The sequence below is a fragment of the Scomber japonicus genome, chromosome 4 (genome assembly GCF_027409825.1).
Source record: "Scomber japonicus isolate fScoJap1 chromosome 4, fScoJap1.pri, whole genome shotgun sequence".
In the NCBI taxonomy this organism is placed as follows: Eukaryota; Metazoa; Chordata; class Actinopteri; order Scombriformes; family Scombridae; genus Scomber; species Scomber japonicus.
Genome location: NC_070581.1, coordinates 10,265,929 through 10,288,292, shown reverse-complemented (window position 1 = coordinate 10,288,292; position 22,364 = coordinate 10,265,929). Strand labels below are relative to the sequence as shown.

At 39.5% G+C, this 22,364-nt stretch overlaps 1 protein-coding gene across 1 annotated transcript; it reads left to right on the top strand.

The window, feature by feature from the left end:
- Positions 1 to 138: 138 nt before the first annotated feature.
- plekhm2 (pleckstrin homology domain containing, family M (with RUN domain) member 2) lies at positions 139 to 16,469 on the top strand. The gene is made up of 20 exons (XM_053317461.1): positions 139 to 710; positions 2,828 to 2,934; positions 3,145 to 3,254; positions 3,452 to 3,551; positions 3,706 to 3,793; positions 3,892 to 4,066; positions 4,710 to 4,769; positions 6,415 to 6,700; positions 6,799 to 7,611; positions 7,702 to 7,771; positions 8,433 to 8,523; positions 11,078 to 11,142; positions 12,214 to 12,302; positions 12,746 to 12,878; positions 13,163 to 13,350; positions 14,323 to 14,388; positions 14,518 to 14,677; positions 15,342 to 15,521; positions 15,650 to 15,766; positions 15,933 to 16,469. Exons 1-20 carry the CDS (start codon positions 651 to 653, stop codon positions 16,068 to 16,070), a joined length of 3,096 nt encoding a protein of 1,031 aa, XP_053173436.1. The 5' UTR covers positions 139 to 650; the 3' UTR covers positions 16,071 to 16,469.
- The last annotated feature ends 5,895 nt before the right edge of the window (positions 16,470 to 22,364 follow it).

Here is a 22,364-nt window from a genome sequence, read left to right as displayed (position 1 = left end):
TATCCTCATTATTTTTTCCAGACTCCTGATGTGTACTGACATTCATAAAACAGCTGATTAGTTGATTCTTCCTCCTCTTCCTCCCACACTACAACACAGAGCACTGAGGATAGTGGTGACGTCACACACCGACGGGGGGAGTTGAGCTGTAGCACAAAAAGTAACGTGAGACAGCTGAGACTTCAATCAAATTAGCTGAATGTCGCTGTTAGGTAAAATACGCGAAAAGGTAACTTAAAGTAGTTAACAATAGCGGACTAGCGGAAAGAAACGGAAAGTATGATAAACAAATTTAGGCTAAAACTAATGAATGGTTGGATTCCTGAAACTTGCTAGCCACCCTCAGCCCGTCCGCCGTAAAAAAAAAAAAAAAAAAAGTCAAGTGGCTACCCGAAGCAAAGCAACATCACTTGGCTAACTGCTAACCGTGTCCGTCGCTAGTGGTTGACCTAGCACACCGCTTACTAGCCATAACCTGACAGTTGTTTATTGACACTACTGTCATTTATTCCGTGTCAAATTGACAGCGGAAGTCGTGTCGTTAGTTTGAAAGACAACTGCCTTTTGAGCGCAAGATGTTAGCTAGCTAAGGCGGCGTTAGCTTTAGCAAAACAAGAGCTCTGCTTTGGGAGTCAGCTGACAGACCAGTGATGGATCAACTCAAAGTGAAGGACCGCATATTGGAAAACATCTCCCTGTCCGTCAAGAAGGTGAGTGCCTATCGGTTGGTGAGCACATTTAACAAGCTGATTATTGTCATATGACTTAGTGTAAGTGTGTTCACATGATTGAATTACTGTGGCTAACATAAGGTAATCTATTGGCAACTTTCAAGTCGAAGGGGCATTGCCAGCCTGCAATCTTAGAAGGGCCTTACCCTCACTGATGACATTAATTAATGTATAAACTAATCCATACAAAATATCAGTTTACTTTCATGTTTACATCTGCCAGCTGTCACGTTCTAGTTTCATTTTGACAAAGGAGCACAATAAATGGCACCAACCCTAGTGTTTGCTCACTGCGACATGTAAACATACCTGCAACCTGTAACGTTATATATCGGGAACATATTTGCAACAGAAGGGGTTTGCCAGTAGATATTTGTTCCTAATTCCCATCAAAGTTATGAAATATTTGACTTCTTTTTGTTATGCTATACCTAATATTGGATAACTTCCCTTCTAATAACAATCAAAGAGTATTGTTAGCTGTTATCTTGTTCCTCCTCTCCTTGTTTGCATGTTCACTTTACAAATGCATGTACATTTGAGTTCTATTTCCCATGGGCTTCCTCATCTCTCTCCATTATTCCCCATTATAAGTTCACCAGACTCATAACCATTATGATTGCATCAAAAAGCTCAACCTTAGTGCGTCAAGAGCTGAGTAGTGAGTCTTACTTCCTTAACCCACATTAGTCTAAGTCATTGAGTCAGTAAGTCAGCCCTTTAACCCATTTATTGTTTTTATCATTATATCAGCATGCCTCAAGGTTTCTAAAGAGTGTGCCGCATTTAACTCAGACAAACATTGCTTAGTCATGTGGACATACTGAGTCTCAAGGCTTCTTTATCCTACACTTGGGTAGGTTGTTCTTCAGGGTTCTGCAGGTCACTGCAGGACGGCGGAAACACACATAGCATTATCTGTATGAATACATGGTACCTTTCAGTATAGCTGTACTAAGTTCTGTATGTGTCGATAGAAATGTGGAATTAATGTAAGTGATTCCCATCCAGTAAAATAGGTAGGGTGTAAGGCAGCTAGTAAGTAAAGTGTCAGGAAAGTGACATATTTCTTGTTGTTTTGGCTCTGTACACCAGCACATTGGATTTGAAATGAAACCATAACTTTAAGTCTGAAAGTGCCACCTTTCACTTTTAATTATCTCCACAGGAGTTTGACAGTATAGAAATTCTGGCTCCTTTAATACGCTGTCTCCCAATTTAAGGAGAGCAAAAGGACAGCTTGACTTAAAAAAAAAGTAATAATACTGAGAACTTGGCTGTAGATCCTTTGTGGTCTCAAACCCACAGACACCAGTTGACACTTGGTATATTTCCTGTTGATGGTCTGTCAGGCATGTGCTTCAACCAACTTGTTTCAGGATTCTTTGTCAGCAGTCTTTTCTTCAGCAATGGATTTAGGTCAGGTCATCAACTTTGCCGGTTCAAGAACATTCCACAGCTCGGCCATAAATTCCTGGGTCACTCTGACTATATGTAGTACTGCAGAACAATTGTTTCCCTGCACTGTCCTAAACTTTAGGGACTATATATATATTTGTCTCTAAAGATTCCTAACACTCTTAAACACTCTTATTGTCAAACTTGCTCATAGTCATCATTCTGTTCCAAATCCAGAGTACAGAGCCTAGCCTAAGCAATCAAATGACAATACATTGCCAATTCTACAAAATCATTGATAGGAGTTGTGTTTTGATCATCAGGTTAGAAATTCATTATGGCCAAAAAAAGAGCTCCAGGGTCTTGTAGAAGTAACCATGCACACTGCAAGGTGTGTCCCACACCAGTAGTAAATTGCATGAGAAGTGATGAATTGCAGACTGGTTTTACGTGTATGCAGCATAAATAATAAAAACACTCCTCCAGATCTGTGCACCCAAGCCAGCCAGTCCTGACAAGTTCAACCTGTGCAGAAAATAGACACTTTAATAAGTATAATTTAAAGAAGTGTATGATAACCTTTCGAGTACAATCAGTTCTTTAAAACAGAAACCGTAGTGACATTGTTACCTGAAACTGAATGAACAATTTCCCTCTTCTCTGCAAAACAAACAGCTGAAAGTTGTGTCTCTCTACAGTTGCAGAGTTACTTTGCGGCCTGTGAGGATGAGACTCCAGCCATCCGGAATCATGACCGCGTCCTGCAGCGTCTCTGTGAACACCTTGACCATGCTCTGCTGTATGGGTGAGTGGCTTACTGGACAGTATACATGATATATTTATAAAAGTGTGTTAATGCACACGCAGAGTCTCACAATGCATGCTTTTTGGGCAATTTTGAACAGTTTTTAACCTACCAATATTTTCAGTGTAAAGTGAGTTTTCTTCTGTCACTAGCCTCCCCTGTCCCCTTTGTAACTCATGCACATGATATTGACTTTTTTCTGCACTGTAGGCTGCAGGACATCTCTTCAGGCTACTGGGTCCTGGTGCTTCACTTCACCAGGAGAGAGGCTGTCCGTCAGATAGATGAGCTTCAACACATAGCAACCAACCTTGGTCGAAGTGAGACATCTCTATCTTTCTCTCTCTCTATCTCTTTTTCTCTCTCTCTCTCTCTGTCTGTCTGTCTCTCTCTGTCTCTGTCACTGTCACTGTCACAGTCAAACACCCTCACGTGTAGAGTACTTGGGGAATAATAAACAGCACCATTCTTCCCTCAGTGGGTTATATGCATAGAAAATGTTTACTTTTCTGTGTAGGTCGGGCATGGCTGTACCTGGCATTGAGCGAGAGCTCTTTAGAGAGCTACCTGCGGCTCTTCCAGGAGAACCAAGGATTACTACAAAAGTATTACTTCAAGTAAGTTCAAATACCAGTCCTCGGACACTCTCACAAATTGATGCTAACATGTTTAAGTGCATTTCAGGAAATACTTTCTGTTGTTTTTTTAGACACTGCTTAAGTATTTTTTTGGTCAACTCACACGAAGCCACCTGATTTCCATCTCCTCTAGGAATGCGCTGGTCTGCAGCCACGACCACCTCACACTCTTCCTCACACTGGTGTCAGGCCTGGAGTTCATTCGCTTTAATCTGGAGCTGGTTAGCATATATTTCATCACCATATCAATACAAATGCTCAGCTCTTAAATGAGTTAGTAACATGTCTCTAACATTCCTGCTGCGTCTCGCTTGCTCAGGATGTACCCTACCTGGACGTGGCCCCATACATGCCAGAATACTACAAACCCCAGAACCTGCTGGACTTTGAGGAAAGGCTGCCAAGCTCTGACAGCATGTCCCTGCATTCCTTCACCTCCCTCACCTCTACCAACCTGGAGTGGGATGACAGTGCCATAGCCCCCTCAAGTGAAGGTAAGGTGCAGTGGTTTTCTGTAACCCCTGTTTAATTTGATCCCTTAGGTTGCTTCATAGCCAGTGTCACCCTGCTCTACAGTAGGCCTATCAAGTATCGAGCATCAGTTCTATGTGCTGCTATGCCTCAAAATGGCTCTAATGTGGACACTTATTATTATTATATGGAGTAATTGTGATGTGACTCTCTTGCTAATTGCTGAGAATGTCAACCGTTATTTTCAGGTTAATGATGTGATCAGGCCCTGCACGAGTGCAAGTACACACTCATACGCTTTGGCACAAATTCATACAGTGATGTCACGCTAATGGCATGATGTTAGATTGATCCTGCCAGGCACTTGTGAGTCACAGATACCAAAGTGCATTTTATCAAATGGATCCCGTTTGCAGAGGCTGATGGTTACAGAATGTTCTCATTGGTGATTGCAGCACTCAATGCTGAATGCTTTCCCCATCACTGTCCACAAAGTACTGAGGCAGTTCCCCTGTTTTAGTTCCCACAGACTATTCTTTTTTTTTTTTTTTTTTTCCATGTACCACATGTCATGCCATTCTGTTTCTGTACCATTGTCTCAACCTCCTCTCTCCTATCTCCACTCCATCTCTCTCTAATGTTGAATGTTATCCCTCCTTTTTTTAGATTATGATTTCGGTGACATCTTCCCCGTGTTGCAGTCAATGCCAAGTGCAGACTGGGAAGGTGGGACATTGGTCAACCCCTCCCCTTCCCGCCTTTCCATCCCTCCCTCTCTTCTATTTGGCATGACCACCACACAGTTTGTGCTTAATGCATGTTGGGTGCGCTAGCCAATAATTAGACATGTTAATATGCAAAATATAGCTAACTGGTGAAAAATACTGCTGATCTTAGGACATGAAAACAAGCAAAGGAATCAAAGTTACATGGATAAAAGTCCCCTTAGCTTTTGGGAAGATACATTCAGTTGGCAGGAATGTTGGTTTTGCTCTTAAGTTCTGTGGCACATGACTAAAAATTTACAGGTACTATATTTGGCTTACTTTAAATTAGGTAATATGCGGTTATGATTATGTAACTGGATTTGATGAACAAAAATAGGTAGCCAGTAGCTTATTTTATAATTGTATAAACACATCTTTACAAACTCTACCTTTTTAAATTTGAACTGAAATAAATAATAGCCATGTAAGTTTTTTGGACTTATAGTTCAAAATTAACTTTTCAGGGACATGTTCAAGGCATTGTGTGGAAACACGAGGGATGGTCTGACTAAAAGCCTTCTTTTGCCACATATTAGTATTTACATTTCTGGTAAAACATGTCAGCAAAAATATAGGCATCACCATATACATTAATTTGGGTGGTAACTTTGGGCAATATGGGAATTGGGTGGGTACACTGTTATCTGTTGTCATATTGTGCATGTTTTACTCATCAGGGGAATGACCCTAATGCTGACTCCGCCTTATTGTTTACCACAGCAAGATGAATGCCTGATGTAGCTGATACTCACCTCATCCAGTCTGTCTTCAGTGAACTGTGTATCCGTCTGTCTGGTGGATTTTTTTGTCCTGTCTTCTTCTTCCTGTGTGGCACTGGCCTAGATTCAGCTAAACTGTAGTGTGAGCCAAGGTAACAATCAAGGATGGTTGGTCAAGGTGAAAGAGCACCAATTATCTTTTTTTCTGTATTGTGCTCTTTGCAGTAAGCTGCAATATACCCATGCAATATGCATTTGTCTGCTTGACTGTTAATACTATGGTCTAAATTTTAAATGAGCATAAAAATAATCGTTAAAAGCAAAGTCCATTTCTCTCTTGTATAGAAATTGCTGGATGCTATCACATGAATAAGTAAAGTTGTCACAAATGACAAAAGCCTTTAAGAATTCCTTCAAATGATGATATTCAAATATTTTGTTTATTATGACTCATCTCTAACTACAGAAGTGATGCTTGACCTAGGCCTGTGCCACTGCAAAGAAAGCTGCTGCCTGTGTACCTTCTTGATGTCTTACGCATTGCATTTTGTGCCTCTCTGACCCTGCTGATAAACTACAAAGAACACTGCAGCCCCTAACATTTATGTATGTGCTCTGCTGATGAAGAAATACACAAAGTTTTTGTGACATTGTCTCACATTGTCAACCTTTCATTGGTGATTAAAACAGACAAATCATCCATCATATGTATGCCTAGAAATGAACGACCCTAAACTACTTTCTAAAGTAAAACTTTCTGTCTACATTTGCCACTCAACTTATCAGTGAGGCAGTACCACAAAATGTTGTGTATTTCTATGACTATAAATGATAATGTGGGCGATTGCTACCTTTGTGGTAACTCACTGATGATCTTCATGGTAGAGGGTGACCTGACCGACCAGGCCAGCTGCCCGCGATCCAGTGGCTCTGACCCCCAGACGGTCATCAGCGACACAGTGGTCCTTTCTGCCGGCACCATCAAGGTGAAGGTAGCTCATGTTTCTCCACACAGTCCCACATCTAGATACAACCCCTTCAACGAGGACTCGGACACTAACACCACCAACACCTCAGCCGATGTCACGCCAGTTCATGTAGCCAGCTGTTACAATACCGTCATCATTGGAGATGACACAGAGAGCACTAACAACGAGCTGGAAGTCATAAGGTACAATTAGATGTAGCGTCAGTTGCTGGTTCACATTCTGTCCGCTTAGTTAATCAAATTGTATTTAGGACAGTCAGCTAACCGGTCTGCTTTTCTAGGATGGCCAGACGAAGGAAACCAGCCAAGAAGCGACGTGGAAAGGGCTCTACAGATTCCAGCAGCAGCATCCACAACTCAGTCTCCTCTGAGCATATGGAAATGGACAATAGCCTCCAGGGCTCAGATGATGTAGATTCTTTAAACTGCACAGTAATTCATCTTGACACTGAAGGAGAATTGAGAAGAAGCAGGGCAGGAACTGAGGTTGTGGAGGAAGGAGATGAAGACGGAGTAGAAGGCCTGCTACGGCTCCCTGAGATGACCGACACCTCGATGGATAATGTGGGGCAACCCCTCCGTGATGTCATGGACCGGCTCAACGGTGTTCTGGATAAGGAGGAACCCTGGGATCACCCAGAGGAGGAGGAGGAAAATAGCAAAGGCTGTGATCAGGGCCCGGAGCCTCCTGCACAGCAGCCCTTTCGAGAGGATTCAGGCGGGAAGCCACCTGACCCAGCCTCACGAGAGACATCTTGCACCCCTCTTGCCACAAGCCCCGACATCCTGCAGGCCTCTTCCGCACCAACAGACTTATGCTGCTTTACCCCCAACAGTCCAGACTCTGCTCCCACGGGTGGTGGCCACCATGACTCTACAGAGCATAGCAAGTCGCAGACTCTTTCAGGTGGCCATGATGATGAAGGAAAGGCAAAAGCGCCAGCAGGACAGGAGTCCAACATGAAGAACGGAGGAGATGATGTACAAGAGGGAGAGGAAACAGACACAAATGCACTTACTGCTGAGGAGGCCGAAGAGCAACTACAAGAAGAGAAGCTTAGTCCCTCAGAAAGTTCTCATCCTGCAGAGTTTAAGTATGGACTCCTTACAAAATCAATCTTTTGTTGATGTAATATTGCCTCATTGTAATGTGTGGTTAATTTTCTTCACTATTCATATTTCAGGGTGGATAACAATCACTTGCTTCTTCTGATGATCCATGTATTCAGAGAGAATGAGGAGCAGCTCTTCAAGGTGACAACTGAGACACTATTCTTTATTCACTGTGACACTACTGAAGTTAGATTTTTAGGAGAAAACTTCAATATATGTGCCAAGTATAAATAAACGTTTTCTTTGGCCTGTTATGAATAACATTTAAGTTAATTTTCTGAAAAAGTAATCCTTTTTCACTCATTAGTCAGCCAGGAAGTATGGTAGTTAAGTTATGGATTGACTCATAACTTGTTTGGACATTGAAGAAGTGGTTTGGCAATGGTTCCTTTTTGGAAGTGTTGCAAGCTCCAATTTGTCAATTGCTTTTACTCAGACTGTAGTATTGTATGTGTCTGATACTAGTTTTTTTTTTTTAAACCCAAAATTCAGACTTTTAAAGGTATTTACATACATTTTAACAATGGGGGAAAAAAGCAGATTGGTTAGAATTTCAAATTAGCTAACTTTTTTTTTTTTTAAGTATCTGACCCACATAGCATAAATAGTGAAAACCGCGACCTGTGTGTCAGACTCTCGCAGCTGCTAGTTTGCTATCATTGTAGCAATACTATGCTCATGCTATAGCACAAAAAAAGTATTTTCTTCCACACCTGGATCTCTGCTATGTGCTATCCAGTCGCCAGAAACACTGAGTATTACGGTTGCCAATACTTGATGCAATTTGTCTTTCTGTTTTCAGATGGCAAGGATGAGTACCGGCCATATGGAGGGAGACCTGCAGCCCCTTTACCTGCTGCTGACTGACTGTTACATCTATCTGCTTAGGAAAGGTCAGTAGCTACAAACTCAACAGCTTTGACTGAATTTTCTTATAGTCAAGTCCTGTCAATTTAATTATATAATACATTTCATACAACAAGTGTAGATTCAAGGTGCTTCCAGATAAAATGCAAAAAAAATAGCTAAAGATTATACATGACAAAAATATGAGATAAGATCATATAAATAGAATAGAATCGATCTTTATTGTCATTGTCACAAGTACAACGAAATTTTAAAGTGCTCACCAGTCAGTACATCATTCATTCATAATAAAGAAAATAAAAATAGAAAATAGAACAATAGAAATAAATAAAAATGAAAGAAAAAGATAATCAATAATAAATACTATACATAAAAACAGCCCAAGTACATCCTGTCATTGCACAGCCCTATTCCAGTCCGTTGTAAACAGTGTTAATTAGCAGCATTGAGTGTAGTGATAGCTGTAGGATAAAAGCTGTGTTTGAATCTGTTTGTCCTTGTTTTAACTGATTTGAATCATCTGCCTGATGGCAACAGTTCAAACAGAGAGTGTCCAGGGTGAGAAGAGTCCTTTATGATATTCTGCACTTTTTTGATGCAACGAGAACTGTGTAGTGGTTCCAGTGTGGAACAACTTAAAGCAATAAGGTGTTACATATGTAAAAACATTTAAGATGACACAGTATTTCACTGGAAAGGGAATGAGATAATAATTATTATTATACTGATTCTAAAATAAAAGCCTGTTTATCACATATATTAAAGCTAGCTAAAAACATCACCTCTTTTAAAAGAAGCCACTGTTGTAGCAGACCTTAATTCATGTGATAAAGAATTTCCAGAGAGTAGGACCATAATGACTGAAGGCACCATAAGCTGATTTAGAATTTATTTTCGGGATAGTGAGGAGACCTTTGCTTGATAATCTAAGGGATCTGTCTGGCGTGTACTCAGTGAGCATGTCAACAACACAGAAAGGAGCTAAGCCAGTCATAGGTTTAAAAACCATTACAAGTATTTTGAAATCAATAATCTGTTTTTACTGGGAGTCAGTGAAGAAAGGTTTAAATAGGAGGATGTGTTCAAACTTGTTGGTTTTAGTTAATATACTCTGGCTGCAGATTCTGAATGAGCTGAAGTTTATTTTATACTTGCTTTGTCTGTCTGGCAAAAAATGCATGATAGTATTCTAGTCTATTCCTTCCTATCACAGACTGTGGCAGGAAGCATTTAACATACAATATATTTCTGAGATGATAAAAGGCAGTCTTAGAGATATTACATATGTGCAGCAGCCAAAATGCCACCAAATGTTTGGGGGTGCTAACAAGGTTTTTACAGGCAGGTGAGTTAACAGAGTGAATCTGGTGTCTCAAAATCATGGGAACTAGTAAAAGAATCTCAGTTATGTCATCATTTAGATATAAACTATTGTGGCCATCCAATATTTGATATCTGCAATGCATTGAATGAGGTCATCCATTGGGCTAAGGTTAAAACAGATATGTATAACTGTGTGTCATCAGCATACAGCTGATATGAATTATTGTATTACTGAATGATGGACCTAAGTGGGAACATAAACAAATGACACAGCAGTGGACCAAGAATTGACCCTTGAGGGACTCCACATGGAATGCTGACGGCAACTGATTCAAAGTATCCAATAGAAACAGAAAATGATTTTCCAGTAAGATAAGAAGAAAGCTAATGTAAAACTCTGCCCCTAAGGCCTAAACAGTGTTGGAGGTGCTGAAGAAGAATGATATGGTCAGCTGTGTCAAAGGCTGCACTAAGGTCAAGAAGTACAAGAATAGAAACTTAATGGTTGTGTGAGCTAATTTTAAAATTGTTAACAACTCTGACCAGGTCAGTTTCTGCCCTGTGATTAACTCTAAAACCAGACTGGTAAACGTCAAATAGTTAGATGACAGATACTACATGTGTAATTGTTTGTATTCAATTGTTTCAAGAATTTGAAAGGTTTGAGATTGGTCTGTAGTTCTGAAGAACACATAGATCGTAATTACTCTTTTTCAATAATGGTGTTTATTGAAAATGTTGGAGATCTAAGGTGAAGATTCCAGAGAGTAGGGAGACATTAAGGGCATTAGGCATTGGGTCAAGAGCACAAGTTGTAGAGTGCTGACCAGATGTATCTGTACAAAAACCAGCTCTATGTTTGGGGATCCAGGCAATGTTGAAAAAAAATACAAAAGTGAATTGAAGCCCCAAAATCTAGAGTGCGTTTTAGAGTTATATCAAGGCCTTTAGAAATAACCAGGTAAAGAGTGTTAGAAGGGGTGAAGTCATATGTCAGGACATACTGAGATGAGTTTTGGTAGGCACAGTAATTTTATTACACAGGGGAAACAAGCCTTGACCTCTTAAATTGACCATTACCATGGAAGCTCCAAGATCCCCACAGATGATTATGAGATGTGTGACAACTGAGTCAAATCAGTTGATCTACACAGTGGTCTAGCAAATAGGAGCAAGGTTATTTTGTAGTAAGAAAGTATGTCATTTTTGGCATGTACTTATTGCATGTCTTGGATGTATTTTTGTTATTCTCCACAGGTGCAGCTGAGAAGCCTTACACAGTAGAAGATGCTGTTTCTTATAATGAGCTGGACTATCTCTCAGTAAGTACATGAAGGATTTTCTATTTTCTCCCATTAGTCTATGGGTTCGGCTGCTATTATTTTACATACGTGTTTTTTCCTTCAGTTTCATGATGTCTTCTTATGGTTATCTAAAGGAATCTTTCAAAGTTTGTTTATGTCACAAACACAACATTTGTATAATCATGGTGATAGTATTGCGGCGCCGTGCCGGATCTCCGGCGTGACTGCGAGGAAAAAAAAGGGGGGGGTTCGCCTAAATGTAACAGACATTTTTCTGGATCCAAGAGAAGCACAGCTTTCACTCTCAACCACATTAACAATAGGTCTACTAGCCAATCAGAAGTAGGGCGGGGCGGGACCTGGGTGTGGACAATCTGGCAGGCGCTTCACATGCTGTCGAAAGTGATCCCCATTCTGTTGTAAACTGTTTGTTTATTCTCTATTTATTTCTCATTACTTATTTTCCAGTTCCTTAAGCACTTTATTTTTTGTTGTTGTGGAACTGAATGGTCTTTTTTTCTGAAGTAAACTATATTTGTTAGTTTTCTATTTTTAGATACTTGTAGATTTCCTGTCATTTATTTAACTTTTAGTTGTTTTGAAGGAACAACTTTAGGATTACAGTATTATCTACAGTTCACTGTTACAATGTAACTGTTTCAAAACTGCATTTAAAATAAATGGTGCATATTTTGCACTTTATCAGTGTCCTTGTTCATGCCCTTAAGTCAATGGTTAGGCTACTAATCAAATCTGTTTCTACTTTGGAGTGCTATTGCCACCTACTGACCTTTTTTTGTATTGCTGTAGTATAATCTGTAGTCAGAGTATGCTAAGAGCAATGTGACAATATGGCAGATAAGTGGCGAGATAGTTAAAAGGGTTATTTTCAAATAATGTTATATATGTATATATAAAATGGTGCCACACCCCACCTCCCGGGGCACGGAAAGGCTCAGGATTCTTTTCCACTATCAGTCCTGTATAATGCTTCTCACAAACAATGTACACTCAAGAATAAGGTGCCATGTGGGATGATGAAGCCTGAGGTTAGTTTTATGTTTATGTTGTAATGCTGTTTTCCTTCAGGTGGGCCTTGACCAACAGACAGTGACGGTTGTTTGCACCAATAGACGAAGAAAATTCCTGTTGGACACGGCTGATGCCTCGCTGACTGTGTGAGTGTGCCAGTATCTTTGTGTCTGTGCCAGCCTGCTCTGGTCCACTTCTTGTACCCACAGCTACTCTGAGCTGAGTGTTTGTCTTCAGTTCATTTCAGTTGACAAATGGACACAGACAGAAACTAAACCAAAATACTTTTGGGATGAGGTTTATCATTCAGTCCATTATAGTCCATTACAGTCTCAACAGCAAGATTAATGTTATCAGCAGCACACCACTTTCCTCTCTTCTTCCTCTATCCTGTCCTCTGATAAGATAAGACTCTTGAAGCTTGGTAACCAATCACAATAACAACCGGTGACCATGAGACTTAATGTGCTGTTAAATTAATATTTTAAAAGCCGTTTTCCATGGGAATATTTACTTTATAAAGATATACAGGAAACATCTTAAATTGCATGATTTTGTCATCTAATCCTTCGCTCTCCTTTGCTTACAGCTGGTTCCTGTCTATTCTCAAGTCAGCCATGGTTAAGGGTTGTCGTGAGCCTCCGTATCCCTCCGTGCTGACTGATGCCACCATGGAAAAACTTGCTCTCACTAAGTTTGTCTCCCAGGAATCTCACTGTGAGGTAATGATATCTCAAACTTCACATACAATTGTTCTTCATTGCATGTTTGTTCTTTGCAGAAAGTATAAGCCTTGTAATCCACTACTGTAAATGTCACCTCTGTTTGAGTCCTATGACTGCTGGATGTTTCATGTGGCCATATTATCTTCGTCTTTTTTGAAATCCTAAAAAGGTTTGGGTGTCAAAGCTTTTCACCCATTCCTAAAAAGGCTCCATTTATCACTGTTCTATTCTTGTGCTGACTTTCAAATCAGTGGTAAACCAATGCTTTCTTTTTTCTCCAGGTTTACGAAGTGTCTATCCAGCTGTATTCACTGGTCCACTGGGAGGATCCTATGGACATGAGTTTGTCACCCCAGGGTGTCCCAAGCTCTAGATTATCGTCCAGCACCAAGGAGGGGACTGTATATTACCGGTCGGGAACCACCTACCTGGGTAAAGAGCTGTGGAAAAGCTGCTACCTCGTCCTCAGGTAAGGGCAGGTCATCAGTCCCCTTCTCAACTGGTATTATTATGCACTACCAAATATATATTTATTTATATATATATATATATATATATATATGTGTGTATGTATATATATATAAGTTCCACACTAACTCTGACATGTTAATCTGACATTAAAAGTGTGTTGCCATTTTCACTTTCCCTTACAGATGCAGAAAGTCTGAATGTCACTTCCTGTTGTAACATTTATGGACTTTGCGACTGACACCTAAAATATTGTATTCTGACAAAACTATTTTGGGTTTGAGCGCACAAAAATGTAGATCACATTTGCCACAACCCCTAGTACTTAATTCCCCCACTTCACACTTCGCTTTAGAAAAAAATGCCAAACATATTAAAAGTGAGGTTTCCTTTTGGCATTTCACTGTTTTCCATATCTGCTTTTTTCCAGACATGCTGAAAGCCTGAGTTCTGTTTGTGCTCCCTTTATAGAGCAAAGCAGTTTAATAGATTTCATGCCAGTCTGTCCAGTGGTACATAATATAATATAAAATAAATGGTAGCGGCTGATGGTTTCTTTTATTACAGGAATAATAATATTTTTAAATTCATGTGGTCATAATTTATTTATGCTTTGCATCTTTATAAGGAGCAAGACTAAAATCCTAAAAGGTACACTAGAGGCCCTTAGAGGCTCAGACTAATCATTACAACATTGACATCTTTGATGATTTCAGTTACACCAATAAATAAGTGTGGCCTCAAAAGGTAGGATGAAGGAACCAAACAACCGACACCCCTCTGCCACCATCTCAACAAAATAAAACTTTATAATGTGGGTTGTTGTTAAATTGTATAATTTTGTTAGATGTGAATGTTTTGTCCAGGCTCTCTAAATATTTTATGTTACATGATTTAAGAGCTTCTGACCAGTTGAATAATAAATAAATATTTATTATTAATATTAATAAATATTTTCCTTATTTCCTTGCAGCAATGGGATTCTGTACTTGTATGCAGAAAGAACTGATGTGGCACCCGTACTGTCAGTCACCATGGGGTAAGCTTCAACTTGCTGAACGTTTACACTGTAGAGTTAACCTAAACAACAACATAAGGGGAAAGATGGAGAGAAAATATGTTTACTGATATAATTGAATGCTCTTTATGCCGCCTCATTCCTTATCAGCGGAGAGCATTGTGGAGGCTGCCGTCGCTCTAACAGCACAGAGCGTCCCCATGCCTTCCAAGTCATCCTGACAGAGCGCCCCCCACTGGAGCTCAGCGCCAATAATGAACAGGACATGGCTGACTGGATGCTGGTGCTCTGCCAGTCTGTCTCCAAAGGGGTAAGGAGGGAGACTCACATTGTGCATACACCCAGTTTTTATCGAATATTAGGAATATAACATGTTAGATGGATGTGGGGAGACAGCAATGGGTGCCACACAGTCTGTTCATTAGTGCACGCAGGTTTTAAACAGTCAATAAAAAGACCTATATTCAGCTTCAGCAGACTTATATTTAGCTTTGTATTACATGATGTAAGCCTAGATACTTTACAGCAATCAGTCACATGTTCTGTCCATTCTGTGCCTTCAGCTGTTACAGAGGAGTTAGTCTGTCTGAACTGTGACCATTTTTCCAGGAATAATGCAAACATGTGGGAAAAATAATTCAATCATGTTGAAATGGAACAAACAGTGCTCTTGTTTTAGTGATAATAACACATAAAGCATTCTTCGTGATGCCTTACACATTATGCTTAAATCAAGCTTTGGTGGGAAGCTCATTAAACTCAAGTTGAACTGACTTTCCACACAGCTTTCAACCAGAAATGACCTAACATAAATGACAATAATATTGACAAATAATCCCTGCCGACATGCATTGTAAAGAATGTTTCCTCTCTGAAAAAGCTCATTGTAAACAAGAGGCATCAGAATTTTGCTTATATAAATTATTTTATGCACAGTGTCAATCAATATAGATTAATTACCATCTCATCTCTAGGTCATCCCTCAGGGTGTGGCGCCCACCCCTTGTATCCCATGTTGCCTGGTTGTGACAGACAGGAAGCTGCTAACTTGTCATCAGGACTGTCAGACCAGCTTCTTCCGTTCACTGGGCAGCGCTGATATCTGTGACGTCACCACTGTCTGCGTGGAGGCCAACAAGGAGTACTGTGTCATTGTAAGTGGCGGTCTCAAGGTGTTAATGATTAATGAACCGGTAATGTGTGAAGTAGCTTTCTTCAAGGACCTTTTTATAAACTTTTACACTAAGCTTTTGCCCATTCTCTCCCTCTGTTTTGTGGGTAGGAATTTGCAGCGGATCGCTCTCAGTTCCTCCCTCCATGGGTCTTGTATTTCAGTGGATGTGAAGAGAGAGATCGATTGCTGGAGGTGTTGGACAACACATGGAAAGCCGTTTTCCAGGTGAGAAGATAGGGTGATGTAATCAGAGGTTTAAGAGAAAGAAATGCTGTGATATTACAATAATTCCAATATTTGCCTTTCCAAAATATCAGAGCTTAAATACAACAACTGCTGCCATTGGCTGTCAATCTGATTGAACTGTCATGCATGTCCTTACTGTTCATAGGTTGACCTTCCCCACAATGAGATATCAGATCCATCAGTGCAGAAGCGTTGTGGTGAGGCCCTCGCCCTGATGAAGAGCGCCTGGCAGCGGGCAGACAGTCTGGCCCGAGGCAGAGCCCAGCGTGAGCCCTGGTGCTGACATCACACACTAACCTGTGGGTAGCCACTGACACAGACTGATAGTGAGACAGTCTGATTTAGTTCTGGCATACATGGATTTAACGCTGTTACTGTGTACAGTTGAGACTTCTAACTTGAAAGACTGAGAAACTAATGGGATATGGTTACTGGTTGTTGTACCACAGCAGTAAACCAGTGACACACCTCTAATTCACTGATTAAGTGTTTCTATTAAAGAAACATCTGCAGGAGTAACAATGCATACAGTAAATCCCAACAGAGTGATACATCACTAAGATGTTCTCACATGAAACGAAGTGAATTAAACCTCCATCACAAAGTTACAACAGATTTTATATCAGCAGAAATAACTGCAATGTAGAACAAATATGCTGAATCACTGGTTGACCTTCAGTGACAAATGGTGGGTGATCCCCTTATTTCGGCTGGTTTTGGGGAAGCTTCGGTGTCACATCATGTGATGTGTGTTTTCCTGCAAAATTGAGTCATTGTTTTAAAATGAGCACTGAATAGAGATTTCCTCTTCTAACTGTTGACTTTGAGGTGAAGACGGGACTGAGAATGATAAAACCACATTGAGGAACATGAATGTAGACAAGGATTCAAAGTTAGATAAGGATCCTACAGCTTCCCTGCACAGTGATTTCTTAAGAAAATTCAATCTGTATTCTTGTGGTGTGTATATATAGCGAAAGCCATATATATATGAAGGGGGGAAGCAGCTGCTTGTTTGCCATGTGGAAAAGTTCACTACTTGTCTTGCACAAAACAAAAACTAAAAAATCAGTAATGCTTACTGTGGCTCGTACAATATGTGAAAATAAAACTCACTCCTCGCTTTCTAAGAGTTCCAAGATATTCTGCTGAACTTTAACTGTGGTACAATAATAGAGCAAGCGTGTAATCACTAATGGTTGTTGATGTGTCGGATATTTGGTTTTGGTTTGGCGAAGGTCACGTACTGAACCTCTACACTGAATTATTATAACTTAGTTTTTTCCTGAGAGGATGGGGATCTCAATATGATGTGTATGTGTGTGTGTATGTACATTCACACACACATACAGTTGTAGTTGGAAGTTTACATACACCTTTAAACAATTTCACAATTCCTGACATTTAATCCTAATAAACATTCCCTGTCTTAGGTCAGTTAGGATCTCTGCTTTATTTTAAGAATGTAAAATGTCAGAATTATTTATTTCAGCTTTTTCTTTCAACACATTCCCAGTGGGTCAGAAGTTTTCTATTTGGTACTGTAGCATTGCCTTTTAATTGTTAAAATGTGGGTCAAACATGTGTGATAGCATTCCACAAGCTTCTCAAAAAAAGCTACTGAACCTCTGGCTTGTTCCTCCTAACACACCTGGTTTAACTGAGTCAGGTTTGTACGTCCTTGCCCGCACACTTTTTTCAATATATCCTCTTAATTGTTCATCATGATGCAGGTAGGGCTAGTGCAGTCTGTCAAATAGACTAATATTTGACAGACTGCACTAGCCCTACCTGCAGCAAAGCACAACATGATGCTGCCACACCAGTGCATCACAGTTTGGATGATGTTCTTTGGCTTCTTTTCCTCCAAACATAACGACGATAACCATTTTTGTTTCAACAGACCAGAGGACATTTTTCAAAAAACTAAGATCTTTGTACCCTTGCTAGCAGTGTTTAAGGTTATGTCACTATAGGACTTGTTTTACTGTGGATATAGACACATTTGTAACGGTTTCCTGCAGTATCTTCATAAGGCCCTTTGCTGCTGTTCTGTGATTGTTTTGAACTTTTTGCACCAAAGAACGCCCATCTCTAAGAGACAGAGCGTGTCTCCGTCCTGAACGGTATGATGGCTGCAGGGTCCCATGGTGTTTATACATGTGTACTTTTGTTTATACAAATGAACGTGGTACTTTCAGGTGTTGGGAAATAGCTCCCAAAGATAAACCGAACTTGCAGATTCCTGGATTAATGATAATGCGATAATCGCGATAATGAGCTAGTTGTCTAAAAGCATTGTCAACTTCGTGTAAGCAAACTTCTGACCCACTGGAATTGTGATATAGTGAATTACAAGTGAAATAATCTGTCTGTAAATGATTGTTGGGATTGTTTCATGCACAACATATATGTCCTAACAGAGCTGCCAAAACTATAGTTCATTAATATGAAATCTGTGGAATGGTTAAAAAATGAGTTTACCTAAGTGTATGTAAATTTCCGACTTCAACTGAATGTATATTTCTCTCTTGCACTGTTACATGACATGCTCATGCTCGTTTCCTCGATCTGAGATCTTGCTTTACCAATTTAAATCTTGTCATGAATTCTATCAGGAAATGCAACAGACTTGCCTTCTTCTCCACTGTGTAGAGACGAGTGGAGGCTTCCATGCAGACTTGCACATTGTTCGCTGTTTGTCTTTTTTGAATGGTGTCAGTTGTTGTGGTTTTATGTTGATATATCTTTTTTTTTTGTCCATTTCCATTTTAGAGAAAGTGGGAACAACTGTAACTAAGTTATTCAGTGTGGTGAATAATTGGAGTGGTGACAAAAATATTTTCTTGATATAGATGTTTGTGTGTCTGCATTAGCAGTATACTTCCCCCGTAGTGTGGATACTTAGAGAAGAATTATGGTCTGTGTGAAAAAACAAACTGACTGCATTAACAAAGGAGAGCTACCAGTTGTCTTGGCTTCTCCATTATATTTTGATCATGCCATTAGCTGTCATATAGTGGTATAGGACCATGTTTGAGGTTTATAATACCCTTAAATAGCCTTTCAACTTAGAGCAAGTGTAGCATCTGTTCATAACAGATGAATGCTTTTAAATGACCTGTAGTACCATATAATATTAAGCTTTACTTCAAGAAAGAATAAGAATTAGAAAGCAAACACTTTTTGGTTTCCCTACTGTTTTGGTCAGTAGATGGAAATGCATGCGTCCTTGACATTAATGCTGTTTAATCTACTGCAGTGTGTAACTGCATCGCAAGGCTCAAATAATTGTGAGGTTTCTTTTGCAAGGACAATATTGCCTTTATGACAACCTTGACTAAATTGGATGAAATGGCCAATTTGTTGAAACTAAATGAATCACCTTTTTTTTTTCCTCTTTGTAGTTGCCTTACAGCGTACAATATGGCTGACTTTATTCAAATACTTAAAACAATCATCAATGTTCATGTTGTGGTTCTGGTTTCTTTTGTGAGACAAGTCAAAATATGTGCTGTACGTAGGTTAAAGTATCAAACAAACACAGAAGTAATGGCAGTCATGTACAAAAATTCAGGTTTTGAATTCATACCAGTCTCAAAAACTTCTCAAACAATACCCAGAACCAAACATATGTCACATATATGTATGTTTGCATAAATGTATGTCTCTCTCGGCATTAATCAGTGCTTTAAGCCTTTTCTAAGTGCCACTTGGTCTCACTTATCTTCCGTTCCTTTACAAAGAAATCTAATCTCAGGTGAAAAAGGTACTTCACATCCAAAACCTTACAAATCACCATGTGTTTTTTTTAATATTACTGCTGTTTTGTCTAATTCATCTTTTTTTTTTTTTTTTTTAATCCCTGTTTTTATTTTGGGTCCTTGCATGCGCCATGGAGCATTATTAAGTTATTTTGCGCACAGAGAGGAGGCTGCAAAGTGATATTAAATGGTGGAAAAGGTTTTACCTAAAAGTCCTTTTAATAATTCAGTAGATTTCCAAACATGATTCGTTGGCTGAGGAGTTGGAATCGTTTCCCCCACTGATTACTGAAGGGCTTTTTGACCCGGGAGAGCACAGTTGCAATAGTTGGACTTACTTGAAATGTTTGTTGGATTAAAAAAAAAAAAAGAAAGACATTTACTGCTTGGAGGAGTTATGGCCCTTGAAGTGTATATAAAGGAAAAAGTCAAAGTTAGTCTTTCTAAGCAGTGTTTTGAATGTGGGACATTGCTGGCCAATGATGGATGACATCTTTTAAGCGATACATTTGAATAAAAAGAAGCACTCTCTGATTTTTGTTCATAAATGTATACTGCATGTAATATTTGTATTATGTTTAGCAGTTTTATTGAATTGTAAATAGAGCACTAATCAAATTTAACTCACTCACACATACAGACGTGCATGTCCGGAGGATTTTATACAGTTCATAATGGTAATACATGTACAAAAAACCTTTGTGAAATGGATGGCATAACTGAATAAATTGAAATGAAACCTTGACTCCTGTGCACCATTCTCTGTGCTTTAACATCTGCATTTCTATTACAGGTCAAACCAGTGAAATACAATGCATTCAAAACATAAGGACAGAGTAGGGATGTCTGGCAGATCTTCACCGACTGCAAAGATGCATGAAGAAGGAAAGAAGTCTGAAAACATAAGGACAGTCATGTTAGAGCAGGTTCAGAAGATTCTCAGGTAAGGGATCAGCTGTGTGTAAGGTGAAAAGCATCCTGTACTTTTTGCTCATATCAAAACACTGCTTAATTAGTGTCTTCCAGTGTAGTTTACTGTAATCTTTCAGATATAGTGTCTGAGATACATTTAGTTTTTACAATGTCGCAGTTCCTCCCAGTCACCAGTAGAGGTCATATGTAGTTTCTCTTGAAGCCTGTTTCAGACTATGATCAGGTGTGTGGCCTATCTGGGATATATTGGAGTGCCAACAGCCAGCCAAGCCTTATCATTTAAACATCAGCAGCTGACCTCATGAATGTTATTGAGGCTGAATGGGAGCAAACCTGCAACTTATACGGTCATGTGAAAAGCTTTCCCAGAAGAGAAGAGTAGAGGCTGTCATAGCAGCAGATTATATGGCCATGGTTTAAATGTTGAAAAGACACTCTTGGGTTTATATGTTCAGGTGTCCGTTTACTATGTATTGTATTCATTAAAGGTACAGCTACTGAGCACCATGTTCTTCTGTTATGCTTTCATATTAACTGTATTTCCTGTTGAGGCACAACTAGGACAACCTCTTACCTTTTGCACCTTTTCACCACAGAGGCTTCACCACAGCATGTAGGTTGGTAAGTGCCCTACTTACTGGGCTGTTAACAAGTTATTCTGTGTAAGACCACGTCTTTTCTTTAAACCCATGGATTACTATTTATTTTAAAATGTGGAAAATGCTGAAACTTATTTGATTTGATCCACTGCAGCATAATCTTAATTGTTTCAAAGCAAAAGCAAATAGTGTACGCCTCACCAGCTGTCATCTTCGGGGTTATTATGTCATTTGGATTTTGGAGCACTTTGCTAAAACAACAGAGGTGGATATTTTCTGTATGGAAACCTCTTTTTGTAAGAATCAATTAGGAATTTTTGAAAATGTTTAGAGCATTTACAGATGGTTAGGTTGAGTTAAATGTATGTTCATTATAACTAAAGATATTAGGAACTTTGGTGATTTATAGTGGGAAAAAAAGCAAAGACAACATTCAACACAGCCACGAGCCGTTAATGTTCACTGCCTCTGTTTTTATTTATTATTTTATAGTTACTAGGGCAACAAAAAATTACCACTTGTCCTGTCTTTTTATCATTTTAGTAACATAATAATATCACCATAGGTGTACTTGTGCTGTTTCCATGGTTTCAACAAGCATTAACTCTTCTCCTTTTCTATATTGTTTTCTCTACACACAATACAGAGCTGGATCGAAAACGATTAAAGGAAAGTGTTTTAATCCTTATTTCCAGGAGCGCTGTAGTAAAAGGGCTCAATGGGACCACGGCACGAGACTAGAAGCGACAGTAAAGATGTAATGATATCAGCCAGCATCCAGGGAACTGAGCACAGCCTAAGAACAGTAAAGAAGACACGAATGCCTCTTTCAAATGATTGCAACAAAGCAGCACAGATAGAAAAAGATGCTGAAGGTGCAACGCAGAACGATCCCAATCACAGAATGATTCAGCAAATATCAAGTCAAGGACGAGAAACACTGCCAGATTGTTGAGATAGATTACCTTTGGGAGGTACAAAGCAAACTTAAGAATGTGCTCAGCAAATTTCAGGGAAATCTGCCTGTTGGACTATGAGGTGTCTTGTATGCAGAATCAACACCTCGTCCTGAGGTTGGGGTTATAAGAAAGCTCATAGTGTTGGAAATGGAGAGGGTTCATTTTCTGGGGAGCATGAATGTGCTCAGTAAATGTCTGTGCATCTTTGATCAGTTAAGAAAGAAGTACTCTGGATATGAATGCTGATTTGTGATAATAATAATAATTATGAAACACAAGTCCATTCAGACCACTGTGCAAGATCATGTTGTGCTTATTCAAT